Source organism: Equus caballus, chromosome 29, assembly GCF_041296265.1.
Source record: "Equus caballus isolate H_3958 breed thoroughbred chromosome 29, TB-T2T, whole genome shotgun sequence".
Classification (NCBI taxonomy): Eukaryota; Metazoa; Chordata; class Mammalia; order Perissodactyla; family Equidae; genus Equus; species Equus caballus.
The window spans coordinates 24687890-24703306 of NC_091712.1; the positions used below are offsets into that span (position 1 = coordinate 24687890).

The 15417-nt window shown below is 41.2% G+C and overlaps 1 protein-coding gene across 8 annotated transcripts in view; it reads right to left on the reverse strand.

Annotated features, from left to right (window-relative positions):
- ARMC3 (armadillo repeat containing 3) overlaps positions 1-15417 on the reverse strand; it is a 92143-nt gene that overhangs the window by 22678 nt on the left and 54048 nt on the right. For all 8 annotated transcript variants that reach the window (XM_070255426.1, XM_023632264.2, XM_023632259.2 and 5 more), the window contains 3 exons: positions 6236-6485; positions 2432-2568; positions 1409-1577 (listed from right to left, as the gene is read on the reverse strand). In XM_070255426.1, the coding sequence (XP_070111527.1) occupies positions 1409-1577; positions 2432-2568; positions 6236-6485 (556 nt within the window). The remainder of the gene's footprint in view (positions 1-1408; positions 1578-2431; positions 2569-6235; positions 6486-15417) is intronic.

The window sequence follows — 15417 nt, forward strand, 5'->3', positions numbered from 1 at the left end:
TCTGTGTCTCTTCTGTTCACTGACATAGTCAAAGCCTACAATATTAGAAACTTAATATTTACTGAATGAATGAATTAGAGAACTCTCCTTTATAAAGGGTATTGCCTCATTAAATTTTTAAAAAATTCACGGACAAATAGATTTTGCCACAATTTTATCTGATCCATGGCAACATTTTTCTTGTAAGCGTTCCTTGTCGGTTTTTCGTAAAGCATCTTTGTACGAATAACGTTGTACAGCTTTTTAAAAACTACTCATCATTGAAAGAGATAGGCTGTCTTGGATCAGCAACTTCTCAGCGGTTTGTAGGGGTATGTGTGTGATGGTAGCTGTGGTGGTGGTGGCCGGGGGAAGCAGAAGGAAGAGATAAAGTTTTAGGCTGGCTGGTTTTCATTATTCAAAATGTCTCAGATTTTGTTACCATGAGGGTGTTTCCTGCAAGTATGGCTCAGCTATGTGATCCTCTTACAGCCTCTTTCCTCTGCTTCTTTGAACCGGATTGGTCCAAGACGGCTTCTGCTGCCAGCCTTGCTCACCCCGATTCCTCAGGGCCTGCGCCCACCTGGCAAACGGGACATACAGCTTTTGCGCTTCTGAGTCCTCTCATCACCTCAGGAAGTATATATTTTTGATGGTGCCTGCTGAGATCTGCCACCACCAGCTCTCTTGTCCCTCTCTGTGCTGTTTTGTTTTCCTTTTCATTCTCCCTCTTGCACAGCTTCTGCCTGATTTCAGGGACTTTTAGTAACTCTTAAATCTGGGGGAAGTCTGTGGATCCTATCTGTTTCCTAGTTTTGCCTAAACTGGGATTGGTGGATTTTTGAAATTTTCCCCATTCTCCTTATTGCTTTTGGTTTCCAGAAGAAGAAGAAAATGCTGATTTAAGCAGCAATGTCAAAAAGTCCTCAAGATTCTAAATTTTAGCTTCCCATTTCTCTCAACATTAACACTGCATTACACTATATGTTGTTTTTAAAATCATAATCAGAAATGTGAAGTCAAATAATATTCTTCTACATTATATTTTAAAATTCAATATTACGATTTCATTAATTTCAATTAGATTATAATTAATAAAATGAAAACATTATACTTAAATTTTTATCACTAACATTGAGCCCTAAAAGTAACAGAACCCCTCAAATGAAATGCTCCTTCTATCTTCTCTGAAACACAAGACTAGCATTAGTCAGCTGATTTAAGCACGAGTAATCAGATTCTAGTTAAAACTGTACACAAATGCAAACTCTTATAGCCAGACAAAGCTAAGGATGAAGTCTGACCCCCCAGTTTCTGTCTATAAAAATATAAGGTCTGTTAGGTGGTTATAGAGTTGCAATGTTATGGCATCATGACTAAAGAAGAAATTATCACACAAACTAAAAGAAAAATTAGGGCTGCCACTTACCCGACCGTAATCATAGAATCCATCACTAATTATGTTACTTGATGACAAATACCCAGTCTGGCTGTATTTCAGAGACAAGTGGTTGTTGAGCAATTTGTTATGAGCTGCCTCACTGAATTTATTTTTTCGACTTACTGAGAGATTAATTTCTTCAAGGATATCTAAGGCCCTGTCAACAAAAGGAAAAAGCATTATTAGCTTTATACAGGCAATCCAACACTAAGTTCTCATTTATATACCTAGCTAAGATCTTGAAGGAAGAATTCAGACGGAAGGTTAAAGCCATTCACTCTTTGAGATAAAGTGATACTGACAGAATGATGAAGACAGAGCAGGCCTTTTTGAGAACATATATGCCACGTAGTAACCCATATTCAAACAGTTAAAAAGGACGCTCAGAAAAACGGTTCTTCATTTAAAGCAAAATTAGTGTTGGACTCCAACTGTTTCAGCTCACCAGGAGATAGATACAAAGAATAAAAATGGTTAGAAATAGGGTAAACCTGTCCGTAGAATCTTAAAACCCTATTTGCTGATATGCTAAAGGCAACTAACTCATCTGCTGGTAGTGAGGAGAGCAGATTTGGGGAGGCCAGTTAACCGCATAATTCTAATGACAAGGTTTGGGTGGGGAAGAGAGAAAAATGGAGATGGTAGTTTGGGCGTGTCCATCTTATTTTAGCTTTGAAAGTTGAAAGACAAATAGGATTGTGTTTAGCAATAGTAGAAGAAAGTGAAAGAGAAGCATTTATCAAGATGAAAAAGTAGAAGAGGAAACGTGGAAGAGGATTTCGTAAAGGTGGTGAGGGAGAGCGCTAAGTGGAAGCGAGAGGAAGGGACTCAGTTTCCGCTAGGCAGTCCCTTCAGAGGTAAGGCCGGCGCTGTGACACGCAGAGCCCCTGAGCGCTCTGCAGCCTGAGGGTGGGAATGCAGACTCTGCTTGACCTTCTTTGGGCCTCAGGAGTGTGCTTCTTCATCTTCTGCTCTTCATCTCAGCCAGAAACTTGAGCCAGCTCCACTCACCCGAGCTTGCATAATTCAACGGCCATCAGCTCCTCGTTGGCGCAGACCATTACAGCCCAGCTGGCATTCTTTCTCACTTCATCATTCTTGGAGCGCAGGAGCTCGACCAGGGGCTCCAGTCCACCTGCGTTTCTTAACTAAAAGTAGAAACCAAAATTTACACATTTTAGAGTACAGGAGATAAACATTTGCACTTTAAAAGAATCTCATTATTTGATTGTTAAAAGGTTTTAACTATGGGAAAACATTTTAGGTTGTGTCTATATTTGGATTTATTAAATTCAAGGAAAACCATCTATTGCAAAACCTTACAGACAGGAGCCCAGTTTTCTGTTCAAAGTCAAGAAGAGACGACAGTAAAGCAGTCGAGGGAGGTCATCGTGATGTTCCATGGGGCGGGGACCGGACAAACAGCCTATCGTCTCACTGCCTACAAGTGGGACGTCCTGTGTTCATCCTTCTGCTCCTCAACAAAGAATGTTTGTCTGGCCCTGTGGTCAATGGAATAATGGTCCCCCAAAGATGTTCTTGTCCCCAGAAAGGATTTTGCAGGTGTGATTAAGTTAAGGATTTTGAGATGGGGAGGTTGTCCTAGATTATAGGTGGGTCTAATTTAATAACAAGAGTCCTGACAAGAGGGAGATGAGAGCGCCAGGAGCAGAGAAAGGAGATGTGTGGTAGCAGAGACTGGAGTAACGCTTTGAAGATGGAGGAAAGGGCCACAGACAAAGAAAGCAGGCAGATGGGAAAAGCTAGAAAAGGCAAGAAACAGATTTTCTCGTAAAGTTTCCAAAAGGGACACAGCTCTGCTGACACCTTGATTTTAACCTATAAGACCCATTTTCAGATTTCTGGCCTCCCAAACTGTAAGATAATAGATTTGTATGGCTTTAAGCCACTCAGTTATGGCAGTAATGGGAAACTAATACAGTCCCCAAGGCTGGGCAGCAGGAACTGATGCAGGCAAGTGCCACCCACGTCACTGGACACTATCGCCAAGTCGGCAGAGTGGCCAAAGCAACATGGAAGCAAGTGCCTAGAAAGAGACCCATTTTTGTTATCCCTGCAGTGTCTTCTCTTCACTTCTCTAAGGAGTGAAAAAGAGAAGAAAGAGAACAAGGAATTGGACAGAGTTACATTAATTACATTATTAAAAGAACTTCCTCATGTATAAAATTATTCCTATCAGATGGGGCTGGCCCCGTGGCCGAGTGGTTAAGTTCGTGCGCTCCGCTGCAGGCGGCCCAGTGTTTCGTTGGTTCGAATCCTGGGCGCAGACATGGCACTGCTCATCAAACCACGCTGAGGCAGCATCCCACATGCTACAACTAGAAGGACCCACAACGAAGAATATACAAGTATGTACCGGGGGCTTTGGGGAGAAAAAGGAAAAAATAAAATCTTTAAAAAAAAAAATACACAAAAAATTATTCCTATCAGAAAAAAAAAATATTTGACAGAGCTCTTGTCTCACTGTCCAAAATGCAATATGGTATTATCAGAACCTGGAGGACAAAAAGAATATTCTACCCATCTCTATGTGTATTATCTGAAGACAAGAGCCCTTGTGGGGTATGATCCACTCTCAGTCATTTTCTTCTCAAATATTGGGACTCTGGGAGGGATTACACATCAGCGTATGTAACTTGGACAGCTTAGAAGAGTTTTCTCGAAGCATCTTATGCTTAGCAGACCAAATTTCTGAACATCTTTAACTCTGAGTATAATACAAAGTTATTTAACCCCATGTGTTCTTTTGGCAAAGATCTGATTCATTTATTAATGCCTCCATTCATTCCTCCACTTACTCATTTACTTATTAATTTAACAACTGTTTATTAAGCACACACATATGCCAGGTATATATTAATGACACGGACACAGGGGAGAAAAACCTCAATTCTGTTCCCTGGAGCCTCAAGGAGCTTATGGTCTTTCATACAAGAACCATACAATGCAAAACGGAGGACAAGGAAGGCATGTATAGGGCGCAATGGAAGAAGGATGAAGACGCACCCAAGTTTGAGGACTGATGAAAGGCCCCATAGGGGACAGGATGGCTGAGCTGGGTTTTGACAGAGAAACAGGATTTTATCCGGTGGACAAGAGTGAGACTAGCTTTCCAAGCAGAGAAATCAAGGAGGTATAAATAAGAGAAGAGAGCATACTGACAGAATTACAGATATTTCTGGAGTGTAGTTACTCCTGGGAAGAGAATTTGGGCTCAGGCAGGTGGATGCGGATTGTCAAGAGCTCTTGCATAGCACGCTAAGCAGCTTAACTTTCACCACGAGCACTGGCACGCCACTGGGCACTTGTAATGATGCAAGGAGGGTCATACATTTGAAAGATCAGTCTGGAGGCAGTGTGGGGACGAGGAGGTGGCAGGGTAGGGAGAGCAGTAAAGTCAGTTGCAGTATTCCAGGAAATAGAGGACTACTCTGCAAGCTGCGTGGAGGTGTGATCAAGACCCTTTCATTGATCACCATGTTGCCAATGCCTGCTATAGTGCCTGGCACACAGTAGTTGGTAAATAAATATTTGGTGTCCATCTTACCACTTTAAGGACGTATTGAGTCAATAAGAACAAAGAAGGAGGATAAAATAGATATCTTAAAGACAGAGAGAAAAGATTTGTTAGTTGTCTGAGCAGACAGCATAGTGTGAGAGCATGGGCTCTGGACTCAGAAAGATGTGCTCGCCTATTCCTGACCTACCAACTTACCAGCTCTGTTTAAGCACATTATCTCTTTAAATCTCATTTTCCTCATCTCTAAAATGGGGACTACAAACATACCTATTTCAAGTGAGGTTTAAATGCATTTAAAATGCTTAGCACAGTGCCTGGTGCATGGTGAGTGCTCCATAAATGTTAGCTATTGTTATCTACATTGGGGAGAGAGGAACAAAGTCCTAGGCTGTTTGAATGAGTGCCATATGACAGATAAATATGAGAAAGGCAAGAGAAAAAGGGATGATTGTGGGTTTATATAAAGTGTCTTATAAATAGAACCAAACACTTTTATATGATGGACTTGTAAAAAGAGCAATTCTATATTTTTAAATTTTGAAATACAAAAGAAACGCAAGATTATGTATAACCCATATGTATAATTTAAAGCATCATAGTAAAAGGCACACTTGTTTGTCTACCATTCAGCTCAAGAAATGGCACATTTCAATGACCTTGAACCCCTGCCTGCTCCTCTCAATCACATCTACCCTCTTAATCCCCCAAGAGGCCACCACTTTCTTGAATTTGGGTTTAATCATTCTCCTGCTTTTTTGATAGTTTTGACTTATACGTACATATGCCTAAACAACATATTGCTTAGCTTTGCATATTTTTGAGTGTTATATAAATAGAATCATAAGTATGTACTCTTCTGCAACTTGATTTTGCTCAGCATAATGCTTGTTGAGATTCAGCTCTGTTGATGTCTGTAGCCGCCGTTCGTTCATTTTCAGGGACGTGAGATCCCATTTTATGAATATACCACAAATTTACTTATCTATTCTCTTAACAATTGGACAATCAGTTTGTTTCCAGTTGTGTAGATATTATAAACAACGCTTCCTGGTGCACAGAGACAAGAGATTGTCATAAGTACATACTTAGAAACAAATTATAGAGTACACTCATCTTTTTTGCTAGATAATGCCAATTTGTTTTCCAAAGTGTTGCACCAATTTTGAAGGACTTAAATGATGAGTAGGTTCAAACACTTGAAAATGTTTCCAATTAATCTATCAATACGGTACGGACCAGAAAAACAAGAGAACAATTGTTACTGAAACTCTCACCTCTGTCCGGGCCTCAGCATCACAGGCAGTTGCAGCCACAGTGAGGGCTGCTTTGCTCTGCACGACCGTGTTGGCAGAATGCAGCGGGCCGATGAGGGCGTGCATGATGTCGTGACTCTGTATGTTTACACGCAGGGGCTCCTGCATTGCCATGTTTGTTAACACTGTGGCCGCGTTGGCAACAGCTCCATCTCGTTTACTGGACAGGATGTTTATTAATGGTTCAATGCCATCAGCTTCGGCAGCAGCACTGGGTAAATGAAGGAGAAATGAATGTCATTCATCCGTGTTCGAGAAATTATCTTTGGAACGTACAACCAAACTGATAAAACAAATGAGTACATAAAGACAATTTTAGAAAGGAATTAATTTACAATGCGATGAGTCCAGAATTGAGGCACTAGTGATTTAAATGGAGTCTGGGAAAATGTCAGGTATAAATGAATTTAAATAATCCTTTTCCTACTTCTACAGCTTTTGGTTATAGAAAAATGTATGACTACTTCTTAGAAACCCTGCTACAGCTGTTCTTTTGTTTTTGTCTCCCCAAACCCCAGTACATGGTTGTATATCCTAATTGTAAGTCCTTCTAGTTCTTCTCTGAGGGCCACCACCACAGCATGGCAACTGACAGACAAGTGGTGTGGTTCCGCGACTGGGAACTGAACCTGGGCCCCTGAAGTGGTGACAGTGCCGAACTTTAACCACTAGGCCATCAGGGCTGGCTCTACAGCTGCTCATTTTTAACTCAGTGATACTTATAAGACCAGGAAATTCTATCGAAAGAAAGTCTATTAAAATATTCCTAGCCAGTAAGAAAACAAAGCTTTAAACAAGAGGAATGAGCAAGCATGGCAACTCTTGATTAAGTTAAAATTCTTTAGTCTATCTTCTTCTTCAAATTAGGTTGTTAATTGTAGGCAGAGGTTAACATATTTGAAGGCAGCAAATCATTTGGGAGGTGAACGTTGCTTACGCAAATTAAACATCAAAGATCAAAGTCATGATATTGACATAGATAATTTCAGTAATGTAGGCATATTCAGTTGTTAAATTTCCTATTTCTAGTGTAAAAAGACTACAGTTATCCATTATATATGAACATTTCCTCACAACGAGGAAGCCTAATCTTCCTTTTAAGAATATCATACTTTCTATAGTCCTTGCTTTGCAATCATTTAAAAAGCTCATAAAGTAGTAATAATAAAAAAGGGATCATTTTAACGAGTGGAAGACGATTTAATTATGTTCTGTAACGTTTGGAACTGCTTCAAATAAGAGATGTTCTGAGCAACAAGATACATAGAGCATCCTGCTTTTAAAGGAAGACCCCAAATTATGTGTTAAAAAGTGACTTAAATCATCATGGTAACAGAGGCAATGAAGACAATAAAAACATACTTGAGACTCCAATAACATGAATATCTCTTTATCTTTTCATTTAAGGTTATATTAATAACCAAAATTTAAAAGAACAAGTGAGGATATATGATTTAGCCCATCATCTTGTATTCTGATGAATTAAATTGAAGTTGGTACTGTCACTTAAATTTGCTGATCGGAAAGGAGAACTGACAACCTCAAGAGCAGAAGTTATTGCAATTGTCCATCAGAAAGCAGAAAACAAATAAAATGTCCATCAGGAGGCTGGTACTCTAGGTGAAAGGAAGCTGTGGTGGAGGCACAGACCAACTCTGAAGGAGACTGGACCACAGCGACTGGGCAGCAATGAAATGATGAGAGGCGGCAGCTCTGAGAATGGAGGGTTCCACTGGTGGTAACCCTGAGGGCACCTCCCAGCCCTGGCTTACAGAAACCCACGCAGAACACACACCCTACTGATACCCAGGCGAAGTCAGCGCCTACTTCCATTTCTCCCATAGTCCATCCAGTCTTTGGTGTATATTTAACCCTTCTTGTGCTATCTCCCACTCTTTCTTGGGGAAGACATCCCTTAAAAGTAAAATTTGGTTAAATGACATGTAACCAAAATTTCCTCCTATAAAAATGTTGAGAGGAAGGCCCTGCCTCTCACTTTGATAGCCTGAGGGCCAGCATTTAATTTCCTTTCCTAGGGGATAAAATAAACACTCAAGATATTTTCACTTTCAATTCTCCCTCCTATTATTAATTGACATGGTGGTCGTTTGATTTTATGAACAAGGGAAAATTTGGAGGCCCTACCATGTTAGTTTACCAGAAACTTCTCTTATTTTCACTTATAGTTGAAACATTGAAATTTTCTTAAACTGCCAGGAAAAATTTTAAATTATGCATATATTCTAGTGAATTAATATATACTTAGACCTTTTCAAAAATCATTTTGTTTCCTTTGACTTGTTTTTCAAGCACTTGATGCAATCAGTCCCTTAAACCAAATACTTTGTAGTTTTTAATAATTATAAACATGCACAATTCCTTTGTCTCTCAGTGGTTTTTCCTTTGATAATGTTTCCCCTCCCTTTCTTTTCTTTTTTTCTTTTGTTGAGGAAAATTGGCCCAGAGCTAACAGCTAAAATGTTAACAATTTTCCTCTTTTTGCTTGAGGAAGATTGTCACTGAGCAGAACATCTATGCTAATCTTCCTCTATTTTGTATGTGGGACACTGCCACAGCATGGGTTCATGGGTGTTGTGCAGGTCTGTGCCTGGGATCCGAACCAGCAAATGCCAGGCCACTGAAGTGGAGCACACGAACTTCACTACGCCACTGGGCCAGCCCAACATTCACTTTTTAAAATGTCTTGGAGAGTGAAAAAAGAGCACACAATGGAGGTATTTCAGTGGTATCCATGATGGAAGCCAGAAGTATTTTAGGTAAATGCATACCAGTAAATCCTCAAAGGCTTTGTCTTTTGTGATATAAGGGGGTTTTTGGAAAATTTAAGTGAGTACATAGGATCACACTCCATCAATTCAGTTTCTCTTGTTTATAAAACACGTGGGTCCTGGAGACACACGAATTCTCCTTAGGTGTACCTCTGCTCTGGGCCCTTCTGCTTGGGTTGCTTCCTCCCTTCTGTACAAAGGCGTAGTTTGCCCTGGTTCATTTGTATCTCTACCTTCTGCCTTTTCTTTGCTCCTTATGGAGGCAGTAAAGGGAAGTACATAAAAACCTAGCTATTTAAAAAACCAGAGATTCTGGTACACGGTGGAATACAGCTCTTACTAAATTGAACTTAACTGCCAGCATCGGAGAACAAATCCCACACGCACAGCTGGGAGAACAACTTGCATTATATGTACGTATCTGCCCAAATTTGCGATGTCAGCTCTGTTTAAGTGTAAAAAGCTTAACAGACTAAATTATTATGGCAGAAAAAAATCAAGCTATTATTCTTACCTTAAAAAACAAATTTCATTGATAGAAATAGAGTGCAGAATCTGTCCTTTTTTTTTTTGAGGAAGATTAGCCCTGAGCTAACATCTGCCATCAATCCTCCTCTTTTTGCTGAGGAAGACTGGCCCTGAGCTAACATCCGTGCCCATCTTCCTCTACTTTATATGTGGGACGCCTGCCACAGCATGGCTTGATAAGCGATGTGTAGGTCCAAACCTGGGATCCGAACCCACAAACCCTGAGCCGCCAAAGTAGAATGTGTGAACTTAACCACTGAGCTACAAGGCTGGCCCAGAATCTATACTTTTTTTTGAAAAAAGAATTGCATTAATTTTGTGTCTTTCAAACCCAAGACATTCTGTTTTATTTTTCCCTGTGTCTAATACACACACAAGCTGAAGCCTGTCATATTTTAGAAACACATTTCAGTTTCCTAGATAGTATAGCATTATCCAAACGAATGGGACAGAAGTCAAACTGCTTTGTTACAAAATCCAAAATTATAGGGCCATATGTCATCACAATAATCTGAAAATATTTTCTGATATTTACTATCATGAGTCTCCATCCGGTTGGAATTTAATCAAGCACAAGTTTAAAGTATAAACTGAAAAAAAACCTAAAAACCAAATATAGAAATGGATAAAAATAGCTGTTGATATCTTTTGAGATATGTAAATAGAAGTGAAGTTTGACATGTCTTGTGTATCCATTCTATTACCAGGTCCTGACTGTTGTCTTCCATATTTCTCAAGTCTCTCTCTTTTCTAATCTCCATCTCTCCCACCGAGTCCAGTCCAACATCCTCTCTTGTGGATTGATATAAACACTCTCCCGGCAGGTCCCTCCTCTCTCCCTTGAATCCTTTCTCCATCCTACATCTAAGGTGATCTTTTGAAATAATAGATTTAATCGTATTGCTCCCCTACTTAGAACTTACATGGTTTCCCATTGGTCCGCATGCAGCCCCAAATTTCTCACGCCGCTCTGAGCCCTGCATGCACAGATCCTGGCCTCCCTCACCAGCCTACGTGCTCTCCCACCCTGCCCCGCTCCTCTGTGCTCTCGGCCTCTCTGGCAACCTGCAACATGCCAGGCTCTGTCCTCCTCAGCGCGTTCCCCTGTGCCAGCCTCACTTCCCGACATACTCTTTTCCCGGATAATTCCCATTCATCTCTTAAAGTTTGGCACAAATCTGTCTTCCTCAAGGAAGCTATCTTGACCCCAAAACTGGATTAGGTCTCTCTTTTCCATGAGCTCAGAGCATTTGCTTGCTAAACATATATATAAATATATATATTTCTTTTCTTTTTGTTTAAAGAAATGACGTTTTGGCACAAATGTTCATAATCAAAGAGCAGCAACGATCTCGCAATATTATTTTATAGCACTTGTTATGGAAAGGAATTCAGCACGAAGTTTTTCATGTAAGTCCCCAAGCCCACAATGAAAAACCCCCTTACAGCACAGACACGAAGAACATTGGTAAGGAAAAATTCCATTACACAAATAGTGTCTACTTAAGGCTCACTGAAAACACTATGCTATTTCATGGCTATGTGTCTTTGCAGTCACGTTCTCTTTGCCAAAACGCCCTTCCCAACACACACACCTCTGCTTGAGGAACTCCAGTTCACCTTCAAAACCTGCTCAACCGCCCTTCCTCTGCCAACTCATCCGTGACCATTGCTGCCCCTCCTTGTTAATCGCTCCCTCCTCTCTGCTATGTCTACACCTGGCGCCTCCTTCTTAAGAGGCAGTGCGTGAGTCTTATTCATATCCCCGGTGCCAAGAAGATCAAGATGTTTTAATTGACTTGAATCAGCTCAAGGGGCGTGATGAAGAAGACCTCTGCAGGTGCGAAGGGTGGAGGGGAAAGAACTCAGCTCAGCAGTAAGTACGTTTGCGAGAAGGGACAGGACCCAACAAAATTGGGCTCTCTCCTTGCGTCACTTCCAGCTGCTCTTGAAATCAGTTTCCTTCCTCCCCACCCTCAATGGCTCTCGAATTATTCAGGGAAGTTCTTGCGGAGTTTAATAAATAAAATCTTATACTTTAGACAACTTTTTAGGGATATATCCATTTCATACGTCAAGGGATGTCTGTCTATATTTCATCTTTGCAGACGTCATTGACGGTTTACTTGGGTCGTGGCATCAGACGACGCTATTTGGTACTTCTCAGAATTTGATCCTTGCTACAGCGTGGAGGTTCCCATTTAACCCATCTGCAGAGGCTGGTTACATGAATCAAGGGTGACCTTGGGCCGTACAGAAATCTGTTTAACAGAGCCCACATACAGGGTAATATGTGGAACTCAATGGAACAGATGGTAATATTGGCAATCAGGACCTTGTTTGTTAACAGTGATTACAACCGTTCCCACCAGCATGACTTTTCACATGTCTCCCTTCCTCACCAAGGAAGATGTATCGGCGGCAGACACATTGCACGTGGTCAGGAGGGTGGAAATGCAGCAGCAACTCTGGTAGCTGCCGTTAAGCCTCGCAGGCTCCCGGTGACTGCGTCCAGGTGCGCGGGGGCTGGGACACTGGCCTCCTGCTTCTCACAGCCAGATTTGGAATGCTGCGAACAGGATTCCTGACTGTCGTTCCAGCCACATTTTCAACGAAGGTAATGATCCAAGAAGTCGAGTGTGTGGGTAAAATTGATCAATTTCTGGTCTCAAACAGCTCTCACCCCACTGCAGCCCCACCACCGCAGAAGACGGAAATATGTGTCCCCAAACTCAGGCTGAACTCCGGGATTGACAAAGGTAGCCAGGAGAATTTGCTCCTTTTAAAGAAATATTATTTAAAGAAGCTCATCAGCAGTAAAGGAGAGAGTCACAATTAATTGCAGGCAAAAGCTTAAAATAGAGGGTGTAAAGTAACATGATTATTAAAGTAAAACCCAGCCACAGAAACAAATGCGTGAAATTTTGCATCCTATAGCAAAACAAGAAAAATGCAAACAAATATTTGAAAGTATGTGAAACCATATAGTCTCTATCATATTGCTGTCCCTTAGTAGGCTTGAGTTGGAGATTGTCAGAGCATGCTTTTCTGCTACAGTTGCTGGGATAGCGTGGCTTCTCAAGTGAGAAGTGCTAGTTGCAAAGAGACTAGGATGTGCCAACCCAGCACCTTCAGGTTTTTGTTACCAATTATGAGGCAGTCACTCAAAGTCTGGAGAAATCAAATGTAATCTTCTTACAAGTGACACGGAATCCTTATTGACCTATCTGTTCCATCGCAATACTTCACTTCCACACATGCCGCCTTCTGTTTCAAAAGCTGCAAAACCTGCCAATAATTAACTAGCTGCCATCAGGAAAGAACAACTGTCTTCATTTTCCATGGCTGACTTGTCTCCTGATAAAACAGGAATAACGGTCAAGGTGTTAGAATATTCATAATAAATGGCTTGTGCGGTTACCAAGTGTTTCTCTTTCGCCTGGAAATCAGTCTATTTACATCTCTGTGGATGACGAGGGACACAATCCCAGAGTAATTAGAGATACTATGTTGCCGATTTTCTTAACTAAATAATAAGGGCGCAAAAACCCCTGGCACCTGCCAGGACTGGCTGATTCGTATCAGCTCTCATGTCACTTCTTCAGAGAGGTCTTTGATGAGCTCCAGGTCATTCCCCGCCCCCCTGACCCGTTTCGCAACCCCAGTGCCATGCATGCCCTGCTCTACGCCATTGCGCTGTTTTATTTAATCTACACTGTTATCACTTCTGAAATTACCTTTGTAAAATTATTCCTCTGCGTCTGTCTCCCTGACTAAAATGTAAGTTTCGAGAAAACAGTTTCACAGACCCTTCGTCCTGTTCCCTACAGGGTCCCTACCACCTAGAACAGCGCCTGGCGCACAAAGAACGGCCAAGGAATGATGAAATAATCACCAAAGAAACCTAATTCATAGATAATAACTTCCTTAGCCTTTGGGATAAAATGATGAAAGTGGTAAAGAGTGACCCCATCTAACTCCTAGTGCCAGTTGTGTTCCAGGCTCTCTGTGATACTGGAAGACGGGAATCACTCAGAGGCACAAAATGTAATAGATAATCTAGATTCACTTTTATTTTATAGTTAAGAAAGGTAAAATTTAGAGAGACTAAAATTTGCTGATGAAGCAATTCAATCAACAGACACAGGATGAAAACCATGGTGTTCTGACTTTTTAGTCCCTTACCTTTTTCACAAGTATCCACCTGAAGCTTTAAAAAGCACAGTATTTTCTAGAAAAAGGCCAGAATCTACTCGGTTCACTTTCTCATTCCTCAGGGAATGAGAAATGAGGCGGACTGTTGATGTATAGCATAGTAGGAAATTCTAAATGCTGGATACATTTTTTTTCCCCCTCTTTCTTATTCTCTTTATAGGAGGAGGGGAAGAGGCGGGGGAGGACGAGAGGACGGATAACGGGGTAAGGGACCTGGGAAAAAGGTGGAAGGAGGGTAGGAAGGAAGGAGGAGATGAAAGCTCCCTCCTGCAAAGCTGTCCGTAGGAGTCCAAGGAGCCCTGGCCAGTCCAGTGGGGAGAATTCAAAGCAATCAGGAAGGTGAAGGGAAACATTTTGGTGGGGAAGACCGGGAGAAGTTCAGAAAGCATTGGGCAGGAGGCAGAGAGAAAGAGAAGTCACGGGGGAGGAGACTGAGTTTCAGCTCCTGCAAGCTCCCTATGGACGTATGTAGCAGACCGCGTGAGTGTCCACCCATCTCTGGGACCTTGGGCAAAGACTGTGCTTTTGTTTCCTCATTTGCAAAGTGGGCGTGACCATAATATTCCCTACATGATAGGACCGCTTTGAGGATTTACTATCATATTCCATTTCAAGTACTTAGCTCCAGGTCTGGCCCACGTTTGCCAGCTACCATCGTCGTCATCATCCACTCATATTCAGTAAGCCACAAGGGCAGAGATTTTCCTTTGGCCTGTCTCAATTTCCTGGATCATGAGAAAATATGATCGTATTTCTAAATTTGCATGTGTGTATGAAATTTTCATTTTCAAACAACTTTTCAGCTAGACGGTCAAATTTCCAATACTCTCAGGGTTAGAGCTGGGCAGTTTCCTCAGGAATCCCACCCAAGTCTTTCCCTTTAGGTGTAATCAGTGAGCAACAAAGGCCATTTCCAGAGGGAAGAAAAATCATGGAAAATGATGAATATAAAAAGTCAAGGATGAGTAAAAATGGAATATACGTAGGTTTTTAAAGTACTGCTTCAAATTGAAAGGGAGAGTGAGAGAAAAATCGCACAATAGAAAAGTGTCCAAATTGTTTGCTAATTTCCTCTGAAAATCAGTAACACTGGAAATCAGACCTGAAAGAGGTGCCAGCAACTTTATAAGGTGACGCAAACGTCAGCCTCTGCTCTCTAGGTAATAAAAGCACACGGATAATTTTCTCACTGAAATTTCACAGGATTCACCTGGTCTTATGAAACTGGTAGCTAGTAAAATTCAAATTGTTTGTGAAGGTCGAGTAGGCATCAACTGACACAAAATGGGGATGTGCAAATCAACTTGCTTTATTGCAAAATCCAGCTTTTCATTGTATATATTTTTTCAAATCCTGTGTGATTTTCCCTATCCATGACAGCCTATGTTATAGCAATGTTCCATCAGGCAGAGAAGGAATCGAGGCTCTAACAGGTAGAGATAAAAAATAGACACTCTATAAACTTGAGTGCAAAGAACGCAGGAATAATTCTTAAGTTTACCATAATGACTCTGCCCATCTATTTTATCTATCCATTTCAGAAGCCTTTTACAGTCATAAATAACACTTTATACAACTTCTTTGAGGTATCATCCTTCATACAAGAGTTTG